This window comes from Heptranchias perlo, chromosome 7 (genome assembly GCF_035084215.1).
Source record: "Heptranchias perlo isolate sHepPer1 chromosome 7, sHepPer1.hap1, whole genome shotgun sequence".
In the NCBI taxonomy this organism is placed as follows: Eukaryota; Metazoa; Chordata; class Chondrichthyes; order Hexanchiformes; family Hexanchidae; genus Heptranchias; species Heptranchias perlo.
Window position 1 is genome coordinate 5,236,802 of NC_090331.1, and position 25,848 is coordinate 5,262,649.

A 25,848-nucleotide genomic window follows, 5' to 3' on the forward strand; every position below is an offset into this window, starting at 1 on the left:
CAACCTCTCCTCATATATCCACCCCCTCATCGCCGGGATTAACCGAGTGAACCTTCTTTGCACTGCCTCGAGGGCAAGTATGTCTTTTCTTAAGTATGGACACCAAAACTGTATGCAGTATTCCACCAATACCTTATATAACTGCAGCAATACCTCCCTCTTTTTATATTCTATCCCCCTAGCAATAAAAGCCAACATTCCGTTGGCCTTCCTGATCACCTGCTGCACCTGCATACTAACTTTTTGATTTTCTTGCACGAGGACCCCCAGATCCCTTTGTACTGCAGTACTTTCCAGTTTCTCGCCATTAAGACAATAACTTGCTCTCTGATTTTTCCTGCCAAAGTGCATAACCTCACATTTTCCAATATTGTATTGCATCTGCCAAATCTCCGCCCACTCACCCAGCCTGTCTAAATCCCCCTGTAGGTTTTTTTATGTCCTCCTCATTCTCCACTTTCCCTCCCATCTTTGTGTCATCTGCAAACTTTGATATGTTACACTTGGTCCCCTCCTCCAAATCGTTAATATAGATTGTAAAGAGTTGGGGACCCAGCACCGACCCCTGCGGAACACCACTGGCTACTGGTTGCCAGTCCGAGAATGAACCGTTTATCCCAACTCTCTGCTTCCTGTTAGATAACCAATCCTCCACCCATGCCAGAATATTACCCCCTATCCAGTGATTCTTTATCTTGAGCAATAATCTTTTATGTGGCACCTTGTCGAATGCCTTCTGGAAGTCTAAATACACTACGTCCAATGGTTCCCCTTTATCCACCCTGTACGTTATGTCCTCAAAGAACTCAAGCAAATTTGTCAGACATGACTTCCCCTTCATAAAGCCATGCTGACTTTGTCCTATTAAATTATGTTTATCCAAATGTTCCGCTACTGTCTCCTTAATAATAGACTCCAAAATTTTACCCACCACAGATGTTAGGCTAACTGGTCTATAATTTCCAGCCTTCTGCCTACTACCCTTTTTAAATAAGGGTGTTACATTAGCAGTTTTCCAATCTGCCGGGACCTTTGCCGAGTCCAGAGAATTTTGGAAAATTATTACCAAAGCATCCACAATCCCTACTGCCACTTCCCTCAAGACCCTAGGATGTAAGCCATCAGGTCCAAGGGATTTATCTGCCTTGAGTCCCATTAATTTACTGAGTACCAATTCCTTAGTGATTTTAATCGTATTTAGCTCCTCCCCCCCTAGAGCCCCCTGTTTGTCCAGTGTTGGGATATTTTAGTGTCCTCTACCGTAAAGACTGAAACAAAATATTTGTTCAGCATTTTTGCCATCTCCATGTTTCCCACCATTAATTTCCCGGTCTCATCCTCTAAGGGATCTACGTTTGCCTTAGCCACCCTTTATCTTTTTATATAACTATAGAAACTCTTGCTATCTGTTTTTATATTTTTTGCTAATTTATTTTCATAATCTATCTTCCCTTTCTTAACCAATCCTTTCGTTACTTTTTGCTGTCTTTTGAAGACTTCCCAATCTTCTATCCTCCCACTAAATTTGGCTACCTTATATGTCCTTGTTTTTAGTCGGATACTATCCTTAATTTCTTTACTTAGCCACGGATGGCTGTCATTTCTTTTACACCCTTTTTTCCTCAGTGGAATATTTTTTTTTTGAAAGTTGTAAAATAACTCCCTAAATGAACACCACTGATCATGTACCGTCTTACCCTTTAATCTATTTTCCCAGTCCACTTTAATCAATTCCGCTCTCATACCATCATAGTCTCCTTTATTCAAGCTCAGTACGCTTGTTTGAGAACCAACCTTCTCACCCTCTAATTGGATATGGAATTCAACCATGTTATGGTCACTCATTCCAAGGGGATCCTTAACTAGGACATTAATTAATTAATCCTGGCTCATTACACAGGACCAGGTCCAAGGTTGCTTGCCCCCTTGTAGGATCATACTGCTCAAGAAATCCATCCCTAACACACTCAATAAACTCTTCCTCAAGGCTGCCCTGCCCAATTTGATTTGTCCAGTTAATGATAGTTAAATCCCCCATAATTATAGCTGTTCCCTTATTACATGCCCCGACTATTTCCTGATTAATACTTCTTCCAGCAGAGTTGCAACTATTAGGAGGCCGATATACTACGCCCACGAGTGTTTTTTCCCCTTATTATTCCTTATCTCTACCCAAACTGTTTCATTATCCTGATCCTTTGTCCCAATATCATTTCTCTGTATTACAGTGATTCCTTCCTTTATTAACATAGCCACCCCACCTCCCCTTCCTTCCTGTCTGTCCTTCCTGATTGTTAAATAGCCTGGCATATTTAATTCCCAGTCGTTGTCACTCTGCAGCCATGTTTCTGTAATGGCCACAAGATCATACCCATACGTAGTTATTTGTGCCGTTAACTCATCCAGTTTGTTACGAATGCTACGTGCATTCAGATAAAGAACTTTCAAATATGTTTTGTGACACTTAGTTCCTGCTTTTTCCTTTTTTAACACTTTACCTTTTACTCCATACCTTCTGTCCCTTCCTGACATGCTTTCCTCTGTCTCCCTGCTCAGGTTCCCAACCCCCTGCCACAGCTTTGATGCTGGGTTAATCGCCTTACGCGATAATCTGGAACGCGCTGCCTGAAAGGGCGGTGGAAACAGATTCAATAGTAACTTTCAAAAAGGAATTGGATAAATACTTGAAGGGAAAAAAATTTACAGGGCTATGGGGAAAGAGCAGGGGAGTGGGACTAATGGGATAGCTCTTTCAAAGAACCAGCATGGGCATGACGGGCTGAATGGCCTCCTACTGAGCTGCATGTTTCTATGATCTAGTGGCTGTGCTAAAAAATGCAAGTATGGGGACATCAGGCTGGGCTGCGATGACCTCCTATAATAGATACACTCTGGGCTGACACACAGAATGGGGTAAGGGGAGGGGGGCGGGCGAGTGCGGTCACCCGTGGAATCTGACCCCAGCAAGGGCCAGCACTTCGGGTAGGGAGCGGAGTAATACTGTTAAAAGGGGAAAAAAAGACAGAGCAGCAACAAGTCGACAGCAGAACACATTCAGGATTCTGAACAGGGGGTTCAATCTAACAAGGGACCCATTAGCCGTCAGACTGGACTATTCCAATGGTCTCCTGGCCAGTGTCGCATCTTCCAACCTCCGTAAACTTGAGCCCATCCAAAACTCTGCTGCCCACATGCTAACTTGCACCAAGTCCCGTTCACCCATCACCCCCTGTGCTCGCTGACCTACCCTGGCTCCTGGTCCGGGGATGCCTCGATTTTAAAATTCACGTCCTTGTTTTCAAATTCCTCCATGGCCTCGCCCCTCCCTATCTCTGTAATCTCCTCTAGCCCTACAACCATCAGATCTCTGCACTCCTCCAATTCTGGCCTCTTTCACAGCCCCGGTTTTTTTCGCCCCACCATTGGCAGCCGTGTCTTTAGCTGCCTAGGCCCCAAGCTCTGGAATTCCCTCCCTAAACCCCTCAGACACTCCACCTCTCTCTCCTCTAAGACGAGCTTTAAATCCTACATGTTTGAACAAATTTTTGGTTACCTCTCTAACATCATGTGGCTCGGTGTCAATTTTTGTTTGATAACGTTCCTGTGAAGCGCCTTGGGATGTTTTACAACGTTAAAGGTGTTGTTAGTGGGCTATTTGACAGTGGAGACCATTGCACAGTGCCTGATCCTGCCTACCTTCTCTATCTGTACAACCATCTTGCCGCTTTCAAATTTCCAAATCTGAGCGTACCCCATGAAATCTATCTGACTGCAATCTAACCTACACCACCACTGCCCACTGTTGAAATCTCCCAACAGAAGCACAAGTGAAATGTAAAGTGATCAGGAAGAACACACGTCTGTGCGTGAGCTGGGGACGAGAAGCACAGACACCGACCATTGCCCTGAACCCCGAGCTGATATGTCTAACCATTTGCCCTAATTCAGAGCTGCTTTTAAGAAAGAACAAACTTGCATTTATATAGCGCCTTTCTCAACCTCAGGACATTCCAATGCGCTTTACAACCAATAAAGTACTTTTGAACTGTACTCACTGTTGTAATGTTGGGAAATGCGGCAGCCAATTTGCGCACAGCAAGGACCCACAAATAGCAATGAGATTACGACTAGATAATTTGTTCTTTTTTTAAAAAAAGTGATGTTGTTGAGTAAATATTGGCCCAGGACACCAGGGAGAACTCCCCTGCTCTTCTTCGAATAGAGCCATGGGATCTTTTACATCCACCTCAGAGTGCTACCCATTGAGCCACGACTGTCACCTAGGAATTTAGCCGCTAGCCTGTGAATAAGGTTAGCAGCAAACCACCGGGAACGGCAGGATCGTCTAGATTATTCTGCAACGCCAGTTCAAGGTGTACAAGCCACATTTGCACTTCAGCCTCATGGCTATTCCAGCTACATCCCTGCATGGATCCGAATCTCCCTCGATCCGCACCAGTAATCCCGCCAGAACCGTCACCACTCGTATCTTATACTGTACCCTTCCTTCACTTACATTGCAACTTGTGGGTTCCAGGCTAGTGTGAGAGGAGGCCGTGTACTCTCCGTGCAGTGAGCCGAGAGGGTCAGGTACTTTGGGATGATCACCTGCTGACCAACCTTGTTATTCAGAGACAGCTGCACATTAAAACTGTACCTTTTCAAATGGAGTATGAGAACCCTGGAAGAAGAAGTCAGTCACAGTCAGTCATTGCATGCAAAGCAGGTCCGACCATCAGTATGTGTGCTCGAGGCAGGGTCAGGCACAGGTTTAACATTCCCCGCTTTTGCATCTGGTGTCAACCTCACTCCCAAGGCAGGTACAGCACGGGTTGCAGAGTAAAGCTCACCTCTACACTGTCCCATCAAACACTCCCAGGGCAGGTACAGCACGGGTTAGATACAGAGTAAAGCTCCCTCTACACTGTCCCATCAAACACTCCCAGGGCAGGTACAGCACGGGTTAGATACAGAGTAAAGCTCCCTCTACACTGTCCCATCAAACACTCCCAGGGCAGTTACAGCACAGGTTAGATACAGAATGAAGCCTCAAAGTCCAACTGCACCTGTGACACCTCCCGGCCATCGACTGCAGTGTTTCAGACAGTTGTCTTATGGACCTACCCCACTCAGAACGGAGTTGAGACTGGTCCCAAATTTATTTGACTTGTAGCCATGAGAGAGAAGAAAATTCACCTCCCATTTCTGCAGTGGATTTGATGCCAGGTTGATGGGGTGTGAAGGGGGCCCAGTCTTCTGCCTCACCCGTCTATCACTTCCCACCCACTTCCTATGCTCGGGTACTGACCTGGGCAGCCTGCTGAACTTGTGGGTCACAACTGCACTTTTCCCATTACACTTCTCGCAGGAGTATTCAATTTCTTCAGCCTGAGGCAAAGGAGATAAAACGATCAGCAATATCCGATTGCCTACCTCCTGAAAGCAGCTCATTCAAGTACCAATGAATAGACTGTCACCCAAACGGGGAAGGATAGAGGGGAAGCTTCCTGTTAGGACTTTTATAACCTCACAGTAGTCCTATGATATCCCACAATCTCCTTCACCTCCCACTGCTGACGAGGCTTTGTCTCACTGCAACAAGAAGTCCTTGGATGAAGACAAGACTGCAAGTAAATGCACTCAAATCCAAAGCTCCACACACCAGCAGCCAGTTGCAAAGCAGACGGGCCTATGGTGTCGGTGGGAAGCCTGGCTTGTTTTCTTTCTTCCAGGATCTTTGGAACTCCTCCCTCCGTCTTGCCTCCTGCAAAGGACAGGTCTTTAACAGGCAAGCTTGGCGTCACCCAAAGAAAGAACTTGCATTTCTATAGTACCTTACAAGATCTCAAGATGTCCCAAAGCGCTTTACAATCAATGAAGTGTAGTCACTGGCCGGGACATCGGGGAAATAGTGGCCATGGGATCTTTTACTTCCACCTGAGAGGGCAGACGGGGCCTCAGTTTAACATCTCATCTGAAAGACAGCACCTCCGACAGGGCAGCACTCCCTCAGTTTAATGCCCTGGATTATGGGCTCAAGCCTCTGGAGTGGGACTTGAACACACGACCTTCTGACTCAGAGGCGAGTGCGCTACCCACTGAGCCATAGCTGACAACACTATTTCCTGCTTCCCCGTCTTCTCTTCTCCTTTACAGCTCAAGTTCCAGCACTCAAACAGATAACAGCAGAGAGAAAAGCCAAGAAAACACACCCTGAAGAAGAGATCGAGCGAGTCCTGGATAGACCTCGGCGGTATCAGCTTCTTCCGCCTCGGAAGGTCGATGGAAAGGTCGTTGAATTGTTCTCGTTTTGTAACAGTTTCACAACACCTGTGACAAACAGAATCTCGTGTTACCAAGTGAAACAATACTGTGCTGTGCCAGTCCCAGCCCCTTCCTTCAGTGGGCTGCCACACACACGTCAACTTTAGCTGGTCACATACAGAAGAGTACGAGCTACTTTGCAGGTTACACTGTACTTGAAGATACGCAACATTCCTACACGGTTATACAGTTCTTGACGGCAAATAGGTTTGCACGCAGCACTCCAGGTGTGGATGTACCAGTGCCTTGCACCGATGCAGGAGGGGAGAAACGTACACACTTCCTGCTGACCCCCTCACCTCCCCCAGGTACCAAGCATCGTCCAATGGACAGGATTGGGTCGCACTGCCCGGCTCCTTCCTAGTCACATGGCTCGAGCGGCAGCAAGGAGGAGAGCGACGGGTCTCACTGTGAGCTGCACAGGATGGTGCTTGGTACCCATGGGAGATGAGGGGGTCAGCAGGACCTGAGAAAGTGCACGTACTTTCTCCCCTCTGGCACCTGTACAGCGCACTGGTACACCCCTCAACTGGAGACTGTCCTACAGCAACCAGGAACTGGACACGGTGCAGAAAAGGGCAACCAATCTGATATTTGAGCTACAAGGAGGTTGAGGAGCTTGTGACCAGTCACTCTGAAGAGAAGCCTCAGGGGAGATATTATATTATTCAAGATTCTTATGGGAACAGATCAGTTGAATCGAGGTTGCTACAAACTCCAGGAAGTGGAGCCACAGGCTCAAGCTCAGAAGAGGGATTTAGCTACTTTTATGCAGAGCGGCAGGGAAATTGCAGAATGGACTGACCGTGGAGGCCCATAGCGCACAGACATTCAAGGGCGAACTGGACAGATGTTGGACACAGTGGGCGATCAAGGGGGGATTCATTTTTGGAACCTGCCAGATGTACTGCAGGGTCTTGTCTGGTCCTGTACGTTCCTCTCCTGATCCCACCAACCCCTTGCTGGGGTTTGGTTCCATGGGTGACAGCAGTCCTCCAGTACATCACCCAAGTGGCCATTTCTGTGTGAGGTTCTAAACAGGGAGTGTCAAGCAGGGTCTTCAAACATGGGGTGGGAAGAACAGGAACGTAGGAACTGCTAGATGAAAAAAGACCAAGCTCTACCTAGTTGGCAATCTACCATCACATGATACAATGATAATGGAGTTATTGACTAATCATAGCAATCAATACCAATTAGTCTCCAACAGACCCAGACATGAGGCGAGGAAAACCCCCAGTGGTGGAGAGCTTTGGGAACCACAGGCACAAAGTCACCTGTTCCTCCCGAGCCTGTTACACTCTCCACACGTCAGGTCTCAAATTATTCATATACTGGATCCCAAAATGTTTTTTTCTGAAAGAAATCTCACTAATTTGCACACGAGTCAATACTAACTGCTCCCTCCAAATCCCTCGGGAGCCTGTTCCATAGAATGAGAGAGGCATCAGAGGTGAGCACAGTCCTGTCCCCATCTGGATGTCCACTGTCTAACAGGGGTCACTGGGCAGTGAACAGAAGCGGGAGCCCTGCCGGATATTTCCCCTCCATGGCCCAGGAGTGCCCAGGTCAGCTCATGCCCCCCCACCCAAGTTAGCTCATGCCCCCCCCCCCCCCCAACCCACCCACCCCAGGTCAGCTTGTGCCCCCCCTCCCCCGAGACTAGGCTCAGACCGACACATTTATTACCGTGACGGTTTTTTGGTTAAAGGGATTGGTAATTATCTGCGTGACGACCAGCAAATATCATAGAAAATGCAGGTTTGCCAACCAGCACGAAGAATGCAGCCAGTGGCGTACAGACCCTCTCCACGCAGTCTCAGTTTCGCCATCTACGTACGTTTTACACCCGATGGTGTGTAGGACCTCGAACTCCACGTTGGAGACAATGGGGCAGGTGTAGACCCTGGCAGCACCAGCGTCGTGGCACGCTCGCCCGGCCGGACTGTCCTCGTCCGCCAACGGCTCGTTCTTCCACGTCTTGTTCAGCTTCTCCATGTCTTCCTTCAGCTGGTCCAGGCACTGGCTCAGGAACTCGTGGGCATCCTGCAGAGAGCAACCGACCAAGGTCAGAAAACAGCTCACGGTCAGAAATAAAGACATAGTATCCATGAAGAGAAAAGATGAGTTATTAACATCTTGGGTGTTCAGCCTTTCAGCAGAATTTAAATCAGAGACCGACTCAATGCACATTCCTGCACCATGCTGTTTTCTCCCTTCTTTTTCCCGAAGTCTGGACTATACTTTGTATTCTTCGGAACACGCCAAGTAGAAAAAATTCTCATCACCCCCTCTGGTTCTTTTGCCAATTATCTTAAATCTGTATCCTCTGGTTACCGACCCTTCTGCCACCGGAAACAGTTTCTCCTTATTTACTCTATCAAAACCCTTCATACCCTTTTGAATACCTCTATTAAATCTCCCCTTAACCTTCTCTGCTCTAAGGAGAACTACCCCAGCTTCTCCAGTCTATCCACAGAACTGAAGTCCCTCATCCCTGGTGTCATTCTGGTAAATCTCCTCTGCACCCTCTATAGGGCCTTGACATCCTTCCTAAAGTGTAGTGCCCAGAATTGGACACAATACTCCAGCTGATCTGGAGTGTTTTCTAAAGGTTTAGCATAACTTCCTTGCTTTTGTACTTTATGCCTCTGTTTATAATGCCAAGGACCCTGTATGCTTTTTTTATGCTGGTAATTTACACTCAAGATGCTCACTGGCTGTGATTAAGCTTTAATGTTGTGCTTTTCTTGTTGCTTCCCATTTAAGAGTTAGATCAGAAAAGTTACTGCATGCGGTGCCACGCTGATCCAGGACTGAATGGTGCCAATTACAGTCAACATCGGGCATGTACAGGGCACAACTCCCCCTCGTGGCAGAGAAGAACTAATGCAGCATCCTGATCTACTCAACAGGCTCTAAGGCATTCAACAACTTGCATTTATTCAAACTTTTTAAGGGTACAGTGGCACAAAAAGTTAGTTAACAGATGCCTGAATTGCATGTTCACTATCTGATCTGTGAGCTGTTGCTGGAGGCCAATTCACTCTCCCATTTGTCTCACTTTCTTCAGCTGCATTTCACCTTTCCTGCAACCCCATCACCCTTTCAACTCCTCAGCTCACTCTCCCAATTTCTTCCCCGTTTGCTTTAGGAACATAGGAATCGCTAGACTAAAAAAGACCAAGGGCTTCAAAATCCAGGCTGACACTCCTGAGTCAGAGGTGCCGCCTTTCGGATGAGACGTTGAACTGCCCTCTCAGGTGGACGTAAATGATCCCACAGCACTATTGCGAAGAGCAGGGGAGTTCTCCCCGGTGCCCTGGGCTAATACTTAGCCCTCTAGCATCACAAACAAATTACCTGCTTATTATCACATTGCTGTTTGTGGGATCTTGCTGTGCTCAAATTGGCTGCCGCGTTTCCTACATTACAACAGTGACTACACTTCAAAAAATTACTCCACGGGCTGTAAAGCGCTTTGGGAAGTCCTGAGGTTGTGAAAGGCACTATATAAATGCACGTCGTTATTTCTTGCCATCCTGGTCATCCCATGATAATCACAGCCATCAATCTCTACCGATTAGTCTACAACAGACCTAACATGAGGTGAGGAAACCCCCTGTGGAGAGCTTTGGGAACCACAGGTCCAAAGTCTTCCCGAGCATGTTACGCTCACCACACGTCATGTCTCAAATTAATCGTATACTGGATCCCAAAATGCTTTGCCCTCCTCTTATGCGACTCCTGCTAAATGATTCTTCCTGGGGAAATCCCCACTGCCCTTTTCTTACAATCTTAGCTTGGCGTCAACCAACCACTCGGATTACTTCAGTCTTTGCTTCTTAACCTCCATGTTCCGCGTGAGGGGCCTTTGGCCCTTCACCCGGGGATTCCCAGTGACAAAGGAAAGCAGGGCCACGGGTTTAACAGATCCCCCCACCAGCTAGTCATGATCCTTACGTTCTGCACGTATCCGGAGAACCTCTCCGCAGTGGCCGAGATGGAATTCTTCACCCTCTTGAGCAGCTCCTTTTTCACCTCGGGGCTGCAATTATCCTTCTTGGCCAGAAGATGGGCAAAGCGCCTGTCAATGGTCAACACAAGAGGGTCAGAAGCGACACTACCCATTCTACACCCTTCAAGGGGCAACTACACCCTCACTCGCCCGAAGAACAAGGCAAATAGAATACGAGAGCACCTCTTTCCAGGAAGGCTTCCTGCATTTTATGAACTGTTATTGCAGTATACTTTTGTTTAATCACAGCATAAGAGAGTGTCTCGTAGACAAAATAAAAACTGCACATCAACAATCAGGTGTCTGTAAATCACAAGCCTGAGCTCCAAGAGAGGCAAATGAAGAAAGCACCCCAGCCCCACGAGCAGGGAACATGCCCCCAGCCCCAGACATAGGAACGAGGCCCCTGGCATATATCCTCTATATAATAATAGGAACAGGAGTAGGCCATTCAGCCCCTCGTGCCTGCTCCGCCATTTGATAAGATCATGGTTGATCTGTGATCTAACTCCATATACGCCTTTGGCCCATATCCCTTAATACCTTTGGTTGCCAAAAAGCTATCTATCTCACATTTAAATTTAGCAATTGAGCTAGTATCATTGCCGTTTGCGGAAGAGAGTTCCAAATTTCTACAACCCTTTGCGTGTAAAAATGTTTTCTAATCTCACTCCTGAAAGGTCTGGCTCTAATTTTTAGACTGTGCCCCCTACTCCTAAAATCCCCATCCAGTGGAAATAGTTTGTCTCCATCCACCCTATCTGTTCCCCATAATATCTTATAAACTTCGATCAGATCACCCCTTAACCTTCGAAACTCCAGAGAATACAACCCCAATTTGTGTAATCTCTCCTCGTAACTTAACCCTTGAAGTCCGGGTATCATACTAGTAAACCTACGTTGCACTCCCTCCAAGGCCAATATGTCCTTCCGAAGGTGCGGTGCCCAGAACTGCTCACAGTACTCCAGGTGCGGTCTAACCAGGGTTTTGTATAGCTGCAGCATAACTTCTGCCCCCTTGTACTCTAGTCCTTTAGATATAAAGGCCAGCATTCCATTTGCCTTCTTGATTATTTTCTGCACCTGTTCATGACACTTCAATGATCTATGTACCTGAACCACTAAGTCCCTTTGGACATCCACTGTTTTTAACTTTTTACCATTTAGAAAGTACCCTGTTCTATCCTTTTTTGATTCAAAGTGGATGACCTCACATTTGCTTACATTGAATTCCATTTGCCACAGTTTTGCCCATTCACCTAATCTATCAATATCGCTTTGTAATTTTATGTTTTCATCTACACTGCTTACAATGCCACCAATCTGTGTGTCATCGGCAAACTTAGATATGAGACTTTCTGCGCCTTCATCTAAGTCGTTAATAAATATTGTGAATAATTGAGGCCCCAAGACAGATCCCTGCGGGACTCCACTAGTCACATCCTGCCAATGTGAGTACCTACCCATTTTCCCTACTCTCTGTCGCCTTTCGCTCAGCCAACTTCCTAACTGAGTCCGTACTTTTCCCTCGATTCCATGGGCTTCTATCTTAGCTAACAGTCTCTTATGTGGGACCTTATCAAATGCCTTCTGGAAGTCCATATAAATTAACATCCATTGACATTCCCCTGTCCACTACTTTAGTCACCTCTTCAAAAAAATTCAATCAGTTTTGTCAGGCACACTCCCTTCTCTTCCCCCAGTCCTCAACCACAGAAACTAACTATTTCTCTTTTATTTGGAGTACATAAGTCCCCATTCAATCCCTACTGCACATTGTTTGGGATCAGTATTGTAATTTACTGTCCCATAGTGATCTGTGCTTCTTGATACTGCAAGCACTATATATTAAAAAAAAACTGTTCAAATAACTTGACTAAAAACAGGTTTTCAGACTGTGTAAAGATGTAATGTCACATCATAATATCGAGACTTACTTGAGCAGAGCATTGGCTGGTATTTTCTTCCATGGGATGCCTTGCTTCAACAGATCAACAGCCAAAGATTGAAGAGAAAACAGGGACTGCAGGATGGCGTTCATGTAACAGGTATTCCCGAGGTTAGAAAAACTGCCGTTCAAAGCAAACAAACTCTTATTAAGCAGGCGATCAGGGACCGCTGTATAACAGCAAGATGAGAAAAATCATACTCCAGTGTTGGCTCAACTAATTTCCACTGTTAGAGTGCGAAAAAAAGGGACACAAACGTAAAATGAAAAAGCCCCAGTGAGACCAGGAAGATTTGCCCCAGCCATACTGAGCACGTGCAATGTTTAGCTTAAGTAGTCAATACTCCGACGAGGAACGTCTATACAAGGGCTGGATAAAAACCTGGCCCAGAAAGGGACAGAGTCCAACAGACCACTGCGTTCTCAGAGGAGCCCTTGGTTCCTGAGCTCTTGGGACCGGGGAAATGTCATGATTACGAAGGTGCCGAGCGTTCCTTCTTCACACCTGTTGAACGGAGGCAGCAATCCCGCAACCATTTAAAGAACAAATGGATAACTTTCAAAAGGAAAAAGGGAAAAAAAAATTATAGGGCTATGGGGAAAGAGTTGGGGAGTGGGACTAATTGGATAGCTTTCAAAGAGCTGGCACAGACATGATGGGCCGAATAGCCTCCTCTTGTGCTGTACCTACTATGATATTGTGATGGAGCTGGGGATTTCCCTGGATGGCCCCCCCTCACCTGTATCTCGTGATCTAGCGAGAACACAGGGTGCGAGGTTAGACAGATATCCCAGAGAGGGGGCCTGGAAGAAATTTGACAGAACTTTCCTTTAGGAGTTTCAATCAATTTGTTAGAATCACGGTCGGGGAGATTGGGCACAAAGGAAGAGGACTGAGGGGCTGAACGGTTCTGTGTTTCAGCCGTTTGATTTTAGTTGCTCCAAGAGCTCACCCTGCCAACAGCCGGACGCTGCCCACAGTGAGAGGCACCAAAACTGTCCTGGTACAAAACGCCAGCCCGAGGTTGCACTTGACCCTCGCGTTTACCCGGCTGCTTTCTTACCCCTGCAGCTGCTGTGGGAGCTGGGTGGCATGGGGCAACCGTGGTCTGTTCCATCCCGTGTAATCCTGATTCAGGCGCAGTTTCTTCACAGACTGGGGTGTGGGCTGAGGTAAAAACCCCAGGGTCCTTTTAGCCGACGGAGCCTGGCCCAAGGGGCCGGACCTACCAAAAGTGAGAGAAATAAACACATAGAATTATACGGAATTTACAGCACAGAACCAGGCCATTCAGCCCAACTGGTCCCTACCAGTGTTTATGCTCCACACAAGCCTCCTACCTCCCTACTTCATCTAACTATCAACATATCCTTTTATTCCTTTCTCCCTCCTGTTTATCCAGCTTCCCCTTAAATGCATCACTGTTAGTCGCCTCAACTACTCCTTGTGGGAGCGAGTTCCACATTCTCACCACTCTCTGGGTAAAGAAGTTTCTCCTGAATTCCCTCTTGGATTTATTACCTTATATTTATGACCCCTGGTAGTGGAAACATTTTCTCTATGTCTACTACATAAAAATAAAATTTAACAATGACTACACTTCAAAAAGTGCTTCATTGGCTGTAGAGCGCTTTGCGACGTCCTGAGGTCGTGAAAAGTTCTTCATTTTTTCCCCCCATCAGCCAGTGCTCCTGGACCCGCTCTCAATTCCACCCAATGACTCCTGCTGGAGATGTGCGCATGGAGACAGGATGGTGCTGCCTGCCAGTCGAATGACGCGGTGACACCTGCTGCTCGGATTCAGTGGTTAGCTCGCAAACACGGAGATGCACCCCTGCGAGTCAGTGCCTTCAGGAGAAAATACCAACTATCATTTTTTGATAAAGGAGCCATCACGTTGCCTGGCATATAGATCAGGCTCCAGGTGCGGCAGCAGTCAGCCTCTCCCCCATCTGTATAACAGTGAGCGATTTTATCATTTCTTCTCCCCTCAGTACGTGACACTGGCAAGGCCAGCATTTATCGCATTTCTCTAGTTGCCCTGACAACTGAATGATGTAGCCTTGCAAACCAGTGACCATTAATAACTGCATAGTGTGAAGCTACCGTCATGTGTAGGCCAGACCGGGTAAGGATGGCAGTTTCCCCTCCCTGAACGACATTAGCGAACCAGCTGGGTTTTTACAACCATCCAGCAGCTTTCGTGGTCATTTTTCCTGGTGCTCGCCCGCAAGTTACCAGATTTAACGAATTCAATTTCATAACTTGCCGTGGTGGGATTTGGCCCAGTATCATAGCCACCACACTGCTGTATCCGTACTGTGTTTATACCATGCCCACCACACTGCTACATCCATACGGTGTTTACACCATGCCCACCACACTGCTACATCCGTACGGTGTTTACACCATGCCCACCACACTGCTACATCCGTACGGTGTTTACACCATGCCCACCACACTGCTACATCCGTACGGTGTTTACACCATGCCCACCACACTGCTGCATCCGTACCGTGTTTACACCATGCCCACCACACTGCTGCATCCGTACGGTGTTTACACCATGCCCACCACACTGCTGTATCCGTACGGTGTTTATACCATGCCCACCACACTGCTGCATCCGTACGGTGTTTATACCATGCCCACCACACTGCTGCATCCGTACCGTGTTTACACCATGCCCACCACACTGCTGCATCCGTACGGTGTTTATACCATGCCCACCACACTGCTGCATCCATACAGTGTTTATACCATGCCCACCACACTGCTGCATCCGTACGGTGTTTATACCATGCCCACCACACTGCTGCATCCATACAGTGTTTATACCATGCCCACCACACTGCTGTATCCGTACAGTGTTTATACCATGCCCACTTCAACTGGAGAAAAAACACCCAGCGGTTGAATTATATACTTTAGCCCTTCAAACTCACTGATGAGGATTTTGTGGGACACTGGTGTTTACGGGTCTCTCACTATGGGCAACTTAAGATGATTAGATGCACATCACGTTATAGCACACGGGCCTGAACGCGTCTTCTCCTATTCCTTGTAGTCACCGATAGGCTAAATAAGTCCAGTGACAACACTGCTAGGAGAGAACGACTCCCCTGCTACCAAGATGGGGTTAAGTTAGCAGCCCAGCTCCAGTAAGGCTCACCTGTCCATGAACGAATTGCCAATGGAGTAATCCTTAGAAGAGGCTCTGCTCCCATAAAAGGAAGAAGACTGCAGCGGCATCGTACCTGCAAAGGGATAGAGACATTAAATCGTCACTGGGTTTGGGGCCAGCGGTACAATGTACCCCAGCTGGATATCTCCATCCCCCAGTCCCCGGTACCGTGGGCTCAGAATTAAAAGGAATCTCACATGCGGACTTGTATTCACAAGTAAATAAACAGACGTCTTGAACTTCTTTCACAAGGGGCCTCAAAAACAGCATTGTAGAATCTAACCCAAACCCAGGACGGGTTAGATGCAAAGTAAAGGTCCCTCTACACTGTCACATCGTAGAAAGTTACGGCACAGAAGGCCATTCGGCCCATCGTGTCCATGCCGGCCGAAAAGGAGCTATCCAGCTTAATTCCACTATCCAGCACTTGGTCCGTAGCCTTGTAGGTTACTGCACTTCAGGTGCATATCCAAGTTGTAAACCCAGTCTGGACTGAATTCCATTTGCCACTTTTCTGCCCACCTGACCAGTCCATTGATATCTTCCTGCAGTCTACAGCTTTCCTCATCACTATCAACCACACGGCCAATTTTTGTATCTTCTGCAAACTTCTCAATCACGCCCTTTGCTTTTCAACAGCCTGGAATACATTTCAACCGGGCCTGGCGATTTATCTACTTTCAAAGATGCTAAACCCCTTAATACTTCCTCTTTATCCCATCCAATATTTCACACTCCTCTTCAACTATAATCTCTGCACCGTCCCCCTCTTTTGTGAAGGCAGACGCAAAGTATTCATTAAGAACCATACCCACATCTTCCACCTCCACACATAGATTACCTTTTTGGTCTCTAATAGCCCCATCTCGTTCCTTAGTTATCCTCTTGCTCTGTATGTATTTATAAAACATCTACGGGTTTTCCTTAATTCTTTCCGTGCCCTCTCTTTGCTTTCCTAATTGTCCTTTTACTTTCACCCTTGCACTTTCTATACTCCTCTAGACTTTCTGCAGTACATCAAACATTCCCATGTACAATATCATAGCAGCCCTGGGTATGAGCAGAGATCCAAACTGACATTGTCAGGTCCGAGAAAGTACGGTGACAAACTATCCAATGGGCGTGAGATTCTTTTCAGAAAAGAGAATTGGTCTTAGAGAGTGCAGCGTAGATTTACTAGAATGATACCTGGACTCCAATGGTTAAATTACAAGGAGAGATTACACAAACTAGGGTTGTATTCCTTGGAATTTAGAAGATTAAGGGGTTGTTTGATCGAAGTTTGCAAGAGATTAAGGGGAACCAATAGGGTAGATAGAGAGAAACTATTTCCGCTGGTTGTGGAGTCTAGGACTAGGGGACATAACCTGAAAATTAGAGCCAGGGCTCTCAGGAGTGAAGTTAGGAAACACTTCTACACGCAAAGGGTGGTAGAAGTTTGGAACTCTCTTCTGCAAACGGCAGTTGATGCTAGCTCAATTGTTAAATTTAAATCTAAGATCGACAGATTTTTGTTAATCAAAAGTATTCAGGGATATGAGGCTAAGGCGGGTATATGGAGTTAGGTCACAGATCAGCCATGATGTCACTGAATGGTGGAACAGCTCGAGGGGCTGAATGGCCTACTCCTGTTCCTAAAATTAGAGGGCGAGTACTGTAAGCAGAACAAACTCTCCCCTGAAGAGTGCAAGATTTGCACTTGAGAAAGAGCTTGCATTTATTTATTGCCTTTCATGTCCTCAGGACATCCCAAAGCACTTTACAGCCAACTAATTACTTTTGAAGTAGTCACTGGAAATTATAGGAGCCAATTTGCACACAGCAAGGTCCCACAAACAGCAATGAGATAATCTGTTTTCGTGATGTTGGTTGAGGGATATATATTTTCCAGTACACCAGGAAAACTCCCCTGCTCTTCAAAATAGTGCCAGTGGGATCTTTTACATTCACCTGAGGGGGCAGACGGGACCTCGGTTTAACGTCTCATCTGAAAGGCGGCACCTATGACAGTGCAGCACTCCCTCAGTACTGCAGGACAGATTATGTGCTCAAGCCCTGGAGCGAGGCTTGAACCTACAATCTTCGGACTCCGAGGCGAGAGTGCTACCACTGACACCTCCAGTTGCCTTTATTGCACTGCGAATAAATCAAACTGATTGTCAGTGCTGCACATCAGTGATAACGTCTATACGGAATGTTCCTCAATAGTGATGGGGCAGGAGGAATCCTGGGGGTGAAGATTTCATGGACCTACCTCCAAGATCTCTTTCAAAAGAAAGAAAATACTTACCAGAATTCCTGCTCTCTTCCGCTTGCTTGAGGTTGTGTTGCTTTTCCCGGCTGCTGTTCAGGAACTTGCGAGCAGAGTCGCCGGTAGCCTTGTTATTGCTATAACAAAGATAGGTTGAAATCTAACCAGCGGATCATTTCCTCTACAATCTTACCTGCCCACGTCACAATGTCAGCCCCACATCCTCTCCCCGCTGCAGTGACACCATCTCTCTTGCCAATGAACATTGCCATCTCCCCCTCTGCCACCCCTAATGCCGCCTCCTCCCCCACACAACCTCGTGGCTCTGACACAGGATCTGTCCACTTCCCTTGAAACAGCAGCGCTAAGATTCTGACCCAGTGTTACTGCAGATACTAACCTAGAGGAGTCGTTCTCTTTAGGATAATCTCCAGTCAGTTCCAGGTCTGGAGTCAGCATCCTCTTTCTTTTCTCACTCCTTCAATAACAAGACAGTCACAGAATTAGTTACAGCGTTAAAGATGACACAGCATTTGAGAATGAGTTAGAAATCAGGAAAACCTAACCATCCAACTCTTCTAATGTTCAGGTGTATGTAGAAGACCCAAATAGACTCCATCGCCCATAATACCAACCCTCTATTTCTTCTTCCATTCAAATCTGCCTCATTATAATTCCCCATTCCCTGCACTGGGACAGGCAGCCCATTCCAACTAAGTCCCTATTGCTTGCGCTGGGAGAACAGCTGATCCCATAAATTAACTTCATTTGTGTACAGTTGAGCTAACCCAATGGTCATTCAATGTAGGACAATGGGGTTCATTAGAATCGATCCAAAACACCTTCCCACCCATGTACTGTTGCAGACAATGTTGAACACAGGTGAACAAGTTAGAACCTGTGATTAAAAGGATCAGCAAGAAGCTGGGGTGGGGGTTGTTTCAAACCGTTCTACTGCAGTGAGGTCACCCTCCCAATTGATTTATCCGACATGTAGAGTGCTTCGTTACACTGTTGTACAATGCAGTTGGCAAGAGCCAAACTGGACCGTGATTATTTTAAACCCTTAATTCATCTCCTTCCACAGGAGAAATGATGGAATGTGGTACAAGCGCGAGGATAGGAACAATGCCCAGAGTAAGACTGGACCATTCAGCCCTTCAGTCCCGCTCCATCCAGAGTCCAGGTCTCGTTACCCTATCATGAACTCCCAACAGCTTCCCCTCCCCACCACCTCGAGTCCCTAATTTAACACTAAGTTCCTAGTTCTACCTCCCCTGGAAGGGACAGGGGGTAATAAGCAATTGTACAATCTTCGATCAACCTTCTCAACAGATATTGATCCAGCTCTTTTCGAAGACATCAATTGGCCCTGAATCACCTTCCTTCTATGGAAAACCATTCTTTATGTCAACGATCTGTCGGAAAACATCTTGTGTAATACCCTCACTGCCCGAGTTGAACAGCTTGCTTACTTCAAGGTTACTTGCGCCTTTCATTATATTAAAGATGCAACCTATCCTTCCCCCATGTTAAATCACATACAGCTACAATAAAACTGGCACAAGATATAGCTTCTGTAAAGATGCACCGATGCTAACAGTGACCTACCGGTTCTCAGACAGGACTGTCCTGGACAGAGTGAGAGAGGTTGGAGTCAGTGCTGTACCCATCCGGCTGCCTGGGGTACCGCTCGCTTGCAGAGTTTTTGGCCCATGGTGCAGGGACGCTCTGCTCAGCGGTTTCCGGGTCGGAGTCTCATCTCGTCTGGTTGGCGTCTAGAAGAAACGTTTCAGAGTCACAACCTCGCAATGTAAGCGCAAAAGGGAAAGCTGCAAATGCTGGAACGACCAGAAAACGTCATCAGTTGTGATGAAGGTTCCTAGCCCAGGTGTGAGTGTCTCTCTCTCCCCCCACTCCCCCAAATGCTGAATGACCTGCTATGCATTTCAGGAATTTTCTGGACAGGGGGTTAACAGATTTCAAAATACACAGCTTTCAGTAGAATTTACAGCACAGAAATAGGCCATTCAGCCCAACTGGTCTATGCTGGTGTTTATGCTGTATAGGAGCTTCCTCCCACCCTACTTCATCTAACCCTGTCAGCATATCCTTCTATTCCTTTCTCCCTCACGTGTTTATCGAGCTTCCCCTTAAATGCATCTATGGTATTCGCCTCAACTACTTCTTGTGGTAGCGAGTTCCACATTCTAACCACTCTTTGGGTAAAGAAGTTTCTCCTGAATTACTTATCGGATTTATTAGTGACTATCTTATTTTTAAGGCCCCTAGTTTTGGACTCCCCCACAAGTGAAAACATTTTCTCTACATCTACCCTATCAAGCCCCTTCATAATTTTAAGACCTCCAGCAGGTCACCCCTCAGCCTTCATAATTTTCTAGAGAAAAGAGCCCCAGCCTGTTCAATCTTTCCTGAAAGCTACAACCTCGCAGTTCTGGTATCGACCATGTAAATCTTTTTGCACCTTCACCAGTGCCTCTATATCCATTTTGAAGTGTTCTTTTCATCTCCGAAGGTGTAGTGAATGGAATGTCAACAAGGCACTTCCCAGGATTGGGAATCCATTCTGCAGAGACTGGAAGAATATCTGAAAGTCACGTTGACTATTTTACAATACAAACTGGGCGATGATTGCCCACCTGGTTCTCTATATTAGACAGCTGTCGGTGAGATTCCTTCGACATGACCCGGTTTCCCAATATTCCTCCGAAGCTGGATCCTTGGAGCGACTTCATCCCTGAAACGGAATAGAGGACGTGAGACAGAACCAAAACTTCACAGCAACAGCAGACTGGAACGATCCAAACAGTATTGCAACAGGGGAGGAATTGGACCATCTGTGCGTTTGTGATGAGAAAAACTCTAGGGAGATGTAACAAGGACATTCATACGATAACATCTGTATTTATATGTGATGTGGAGATGCCAGTGATGGACTGGGGTGGACAAATGTAAAGAGTCTTACAACACCAGGTTATAGTCCAACAGCTATTGGACTATAACCTGGTGTCGTAAGACTCCTTGTATTTATATGTGAGGGACTTCAGTTATGTGGAGAGACTAAAGAAGCTGGGATTATTCTCCTTAGAGCAGAGAAGGCTATGGGAAGATTTAATAGGTGTTCAAAACCATGAAGGGTTTTGCGAAGAGTAAATAAGGAGAAACTGCTCTCGGTGGCAGGAAGGTCGGTAGCCAGAGGACACAGATCTAAGATAATTGGCAAAAGAACCAGAGGGAAGTTGAGAATTGTTTAACGCAGCGAGTTGTCACGATCTGGAATGCGCTGCCTGAAGCAGATGCAATAGCAACTTTCAACGGGGAATTGGACATATGCTTGAAAAGGAAAAATTTACAGGACTATGGGGAAAGGAGCAGGGGTTGTGGAACTAATTGGAGAGCTCTTTCAAAGAGCCAGCACAGACACGATGGGCCGAATGGCCTCCTTCAGAGCTGTGTGATTCTATGAAGACAGACACGACCATGATCGATGAAGCAAAACCCTCAGTCAAGGCTTAGTGAAGAGGCCTCCGCAATCCACTAGAATCTCCAGCGGGCTGTTCCACTCACCAGTGGAATCTGGGTTTACAATATCAGCCGTGCTTTTGTGGGGTGACATTAAGACTACGTACAGCGCCCACCCTGGGCTATTCTACAGGAGGAGGCTCTTGCGGAGCATAAATACTGGCATGGACCTGTTGGGCCAAATGGCCTGTTTCGGTGCTGTACATTCTATGTATCCTCACAGACTACGAGGTGGCTGAAAACAGGCCAGCTGCCTGCATTCTCCGCCGGAGGATACTGTGTGGTACCAGCGAAAGGGGGATAAGGTCAGTTTAAAACTCTCAAGGCCAAACATCAAATTACTGGAGGCCTCAGAATATTAAAATCAGCAGAATTCACATTTCTGCAGAATGACCTTAAGGGATCTAGCCGCTGGCCCTGGATTCGGACGTGCCAATGTATAGTGCCCTTTGACTAACGATGTAACACACTGTTACTACAGTCTGCGGTCGCTGGCTGACTGCGGTCCTGATGGGCACCAGCTGACCGCATGTTCCATTTTGAACACAGCACTCACCCACACGACTCAGGTGGTCCAGGTATTCCTTCAGGAGCTGTGCGTCAGTGCTTGGAGCCTTGTCGATAATCAGGTTGCTCTTGTCCTGCAGCGTCAGCAGGAGTCGGCTCTGCTGCTTCATCGAGGGGCTAATTTTCACCGCCTTCACGTTGTGGCTCAGCTACTCACATGGGAAGGGAAAAGGAAAGAAGTAGTTTGTATCAGAGACGGACATCCAGACTGCGCTATACAATTCTATGAAGAAAGACACGACCAGACAAGGCTTGGAGAAAAGGCCTCAGCAATCCACTGGAATCTCGAACGGATGCAATCTACCGATAGTTCAGGGTAATTTTTTAAACCTAAAAATTTGAATAATCCAATAAAATGAAATAAGCAAAGTGGAAATTTACAGTGTTTTTAAAAAAAAATGTTGAATTAGAAGATCATTCGAATTAAACAGCTTTGAACTGGTAGACTGTAAAACTGAAAGAGAGACAGCAGGTCCACCACCCAAAATATTAACCCATGAAGGAGGGAAAGTCAGCCAGGGTTCCCACTCCTGGTTACTATCCAGCGACCCCTGCTGACAGCAAACTCACGTAGATATTGGGCGAGGACAGAAGTATATAGAAATCACAACACAGAAAGAGGCCATTCGGCCCAACGAGTCCGTGTTGGCATTTACCCTCCACGTGTAGTCATAATCCCACCCGTTCTGTTCTCATGTCCCTTCATTCCCTTTTCTTTCAACCACCTACCTAATCTATTCTTAAATGATGACCTGGTCTCTGCTTCGATCACAGCATTCACAGCCTGACAACCTGCTGCATTTAAAAAAAGGATCTTCTGCTCTCCATTCTAAATCTCTTAAATTTAATCTTATGTCAATGTCCCCTCATTCTAGACGATCACTGGAAATAGTCTGTTTCTATCTACTCTGTTACATCCCTTCATAATAGTGAAGCCCCCATGGCCAACTAGCCCACATACAATTAGGATTAACTTGTAGCGAGGGGGGTAGGGACGAGTGATGATGACACTGCGAAGGTGCCTGAGTGGAGTTTTCGGCCCGAATGAAGGGGGTCAGGTATCCTGTGCCTAGGCCTCTGCCACCTTCCTTAAATCAGCTGCCGAGCGCAGTCACAGGTAGAATCACAAGGGTGAATCCGTATTCCAGCATTGTAATTCTGCATCAGGTTAAAGAGACACTGGATGGTTCAGATTTGCTTTCTCCTCTGTCTAAAACTTGAGAAACTGACAAGAAACTCACTTGACTTTATCCAGAAACAGCACAAGATTCTCCAATGCTTTTTTTGAGGTGAGTTGCAGATAGTTCCCCTGCAGGTTTGTCAGAGGTCAGCTATCCCTCATTTGTATGTGTTTCCGTGCCACTGAAAACATTGAGCACCCAACCAAAAAAGCAACAAGATGGCTCCCTCTAGAGAATAGTTGCTTAGCCCTCAGTAAAAGGAATAGTTCTTGGCCTATTTTCTCCCATCCTCCTTTCCTGCAGACACCAGACACTTGGTGAGAAATGGTTCAGGAGGCCATCTCTTCCTGTACCCTACTCCAGTCGACATTCTTTGCTTCCTCGCCTGGACAGTATCAGCTGACTACCGAACAATGGAGGGCACTCACAGCCGAACCCAGTCATGTCTTTACCCACTGTCTGGGTATGGGCACTTTCCAGCAGGGGTGACTGAAAACCACAAGGAGCCGTAGCCCAGGATGATACTTCTGTTCCTAGTCCAGGACCAACGAGGAAGCTACCCATATCCTTACTCCCACCAAGTCCCGTTCACCCATCACCCCCTGTGCTCGCTGGCCTACACTGGCTCCCGGTCCAGGAACACCTCGAGTTTAAAATTCCTCATCCTGGTGTTCAAATCCCTCCATGCCCTCGTTCCTCCCTATCTCAGTAACCTCCTCCAGTCCTATAACCCTCCGAGATCTCTGCGCACCTTCAAATCATGCCTCGTGCCTCCCAAATTTTCTTCGCCTTCAGCTGCCTAGGCCTGGAGCTCTGGAATTCCCTCCCTAAAGCTTTCCACCTCACTCTCCTCCTTAAAACCTCCCTCTTTGACCAAGCTTTTGATCACCTGTCCTAATATTTCCTTCTCTGGCTCAGTGTCAAATTTTGTCCGATTACACTCCTGTGAAGCGCCTTGGGGCGTTTTACTCTGTTAAAGGTGCCAAATAAATGCAAGTTGTTGTTGTGGTGCCCATGCTGCTATCCCCAGTGAGGTCAGTTAACATAAACCAGGGATTCAATCTGACCTGTACAGCTCACAAGTTACTGAGGTAGCTAACAATCAACTTTTAAATCTCTACCTTTTAGCATCAGTGGAAAGGAGGGCTTCGGAACAAGACTTGGCTATTCAGCCCCTTGAGCCTGTTCCACCATTCAATTGGATCATGGCTGATCTGTACCGTAACTCCATCTACCTGCCTTGGTTCCATATCCCTTAACACCCTTGCCTAACAAGAATCTATCAATCTCAATTTTGAAGTTTTCAGTTGACCCTCAGTCTCAACAACTTTTTGGGGGAAGTGCGTTCCAGATTTCCACTCCCCTTTGTGTGAAGAAGTGCTTCCTGACATCACCCGTGAACGGCCAAGCTCTAATTTTACGGTTATGCCCCCTTGTTCTGGACTCTTTTCCCCGCCCCCACCACCCCCCAACCAGAGGAAATAGGGTAGAGAGAGAGAGAAACTATCAAATCCTCTAATCATCTTCAACACCTCAATTAGATTGCCCCTTAATCTTCTATACTCAAGGGAATACAAGCCCAGTCTATGCAATCTGTCCTCATAATTTAACCCTTTTAGCCTGGGTATTATTCTAGTGAATTTGCGCTGCACCCCCTCCAAGAATAATGCTAACTGCTCGACTCTCATCCCATGTCCCTGTACCAATAAAATTAGAGTCAGTTTCCTCTTTTTTTTTAAATATCCAAGTACGGAGGCCCTCATTTGTGTCTGGCCCTGGCAGTATTTTGGTTCTACAGTACCTGGAATGTCTTTGTGGGACCTCCAGCCCTGAAGTGCACGAGCAGAGAAGCTTTATTGTCCTTCTCCACTATTTCAAAGTTGCCGTCTCTCCACTTCGTGGTGCCGGTCTGGATGCTGTTGATCCGGATCTGGCCGAAAACTTTCATCAGTGTCATCGTGGACAGGGTTTACCTGGCTGACAAACCCCCGTCAACTCCACCCCCAAAACCTGTAAAATGATAAAGAACAGATTACGTCTTCTGCAGAAATTAGTCTCAAACACTGAACACTTTCATAGAACGATCAGCACAGGAGGCAGCCATTCGGCCCATCGTGCCTGTGCCAGCTATTTGAAAGAGCTATCCAATTAGTCCCACTCCTCTATTTCACCATAGTCCTGCAAATTTTTCCTTTTAAAATATTTATCCAATTCCCTTTTGAGAGTTATTATTCAATTCAGTTCCAATTAGGTGAACACTAACTTCTTTAAAAACACAGAAGACCACATTCATTGCCCATCCCTTTTCCTTGAACCAGGGCAGTCCTTGTGGTGTTAGATAAGGAATTCCAGCATATTAACCAAGTAATGAAGGAATGATGATGGAGACGGAGGTGATGGTGCTCCCATATTGCTGCTCTTGGCCTTCTTGGTGGTAGAGGCCGCAGGACGGGGAGGTGCTATCAGAGTAACCGTGCAGTGTATCCTGTAGATTGTACATATTGCAGCCCACGGTATGCTGGTAATGGAGGGAAACTTTAAACCACCTTATCAAGCGTTGCCTGAGTGAATGGAACCTGACCTGCTGATTGGCTGTGCTAATCACATGACACTGCTGCATTAATCACTGACACTGCCAGTCACGTGGTTCTCAGCAACCAATTGTACGGAAAGTGGCCGTGAGCGTTCCCAGCCAACTTCACCATCATCTCGACGGCCAGCATGAGAATCGGGTTTAAAATCAACCAACCTACTAGATGTGTACATCCTCGGTGCTGCTGCTCCAGCTTCCTTTGGCACTGCCCGACCCGTCTCCCACCCCCCGGCCTATC

General features: G+C 46.7%; 1 protein-coding gene across 2 annotated transcripts in view; it reads right to left on the reverse strand.

The window, feature by feature from the left end:
- Positions 1 to 25,848, reverse strand: part of usp37 (ubiquitin specific peptidase 37) — a 59,648-nt gene that overhangs the window by 20,697 nt on the left and 13,103 nt on the right. The window contains exons 2-15 of one of the 2 annotated variants that reach the window (XM_067986971.1): positions 24,819 to 25,027; positions 21,826 to 21,985; positions 20,387 to 20,484; positions 19,338 to 19,504; positions 18,127 to 18,204; positions 17,766 to 17,863; positions 15,464 to 15,548; positions 13,355 to 13,516; positions 12,280 to 12,411; positions 10,288 to 10,411; positions 8,165 to 8,370; positions 6,213 to 6,330; positions 5,309 to 5,388; positions 4,517 to 4,681 (exon numbers count right to left, since the gene is read on the reverse strand). In XM_067986971.1, the coding sequence (XP_067843072.1) occupies positions 4,517 to 4,681; positions 5,309 to 5,388; positions 6,213 to 6,330; positions 8,165 to 8,370; positions 10,288 to 10,411; positions 12,280 to 12,411; positions 13,355 to 13,516; positions 15,464 to 15,548; positions 17,766 to 17,863; positions 18,127 to 18,204; positions 19,338 to 19,504; positions 20,387 to 20,484; positions 21,826 to 21,985; positions 24,819 to 24,974 (1,829 nt within the window). In that variant the 5' untranslated portion in view covers positions 24,975 to 25,027. The remainder of the gene's footprint in view (positions 1 to 4,516; positions 4,682 to 5,308; positions 5,389 to 6,212; positions 6,331 to 8,164; positions 8,371 to 10,287; positions 10,412 to 12,279; positions 12,412 to 13,354; positions 13,517 to 15,463; positions 15,549 to 17,765; positions 17,864 to 18,126; positions 18,205 to 19,337; positions 19,505 to 20,386; positions 20,485 to 21,825; positions 21,986 to 24,818; positions 25,028 to 25,848) is intronic. The other variant, XM_067986972.1, reaches the window with a different exon arrangement.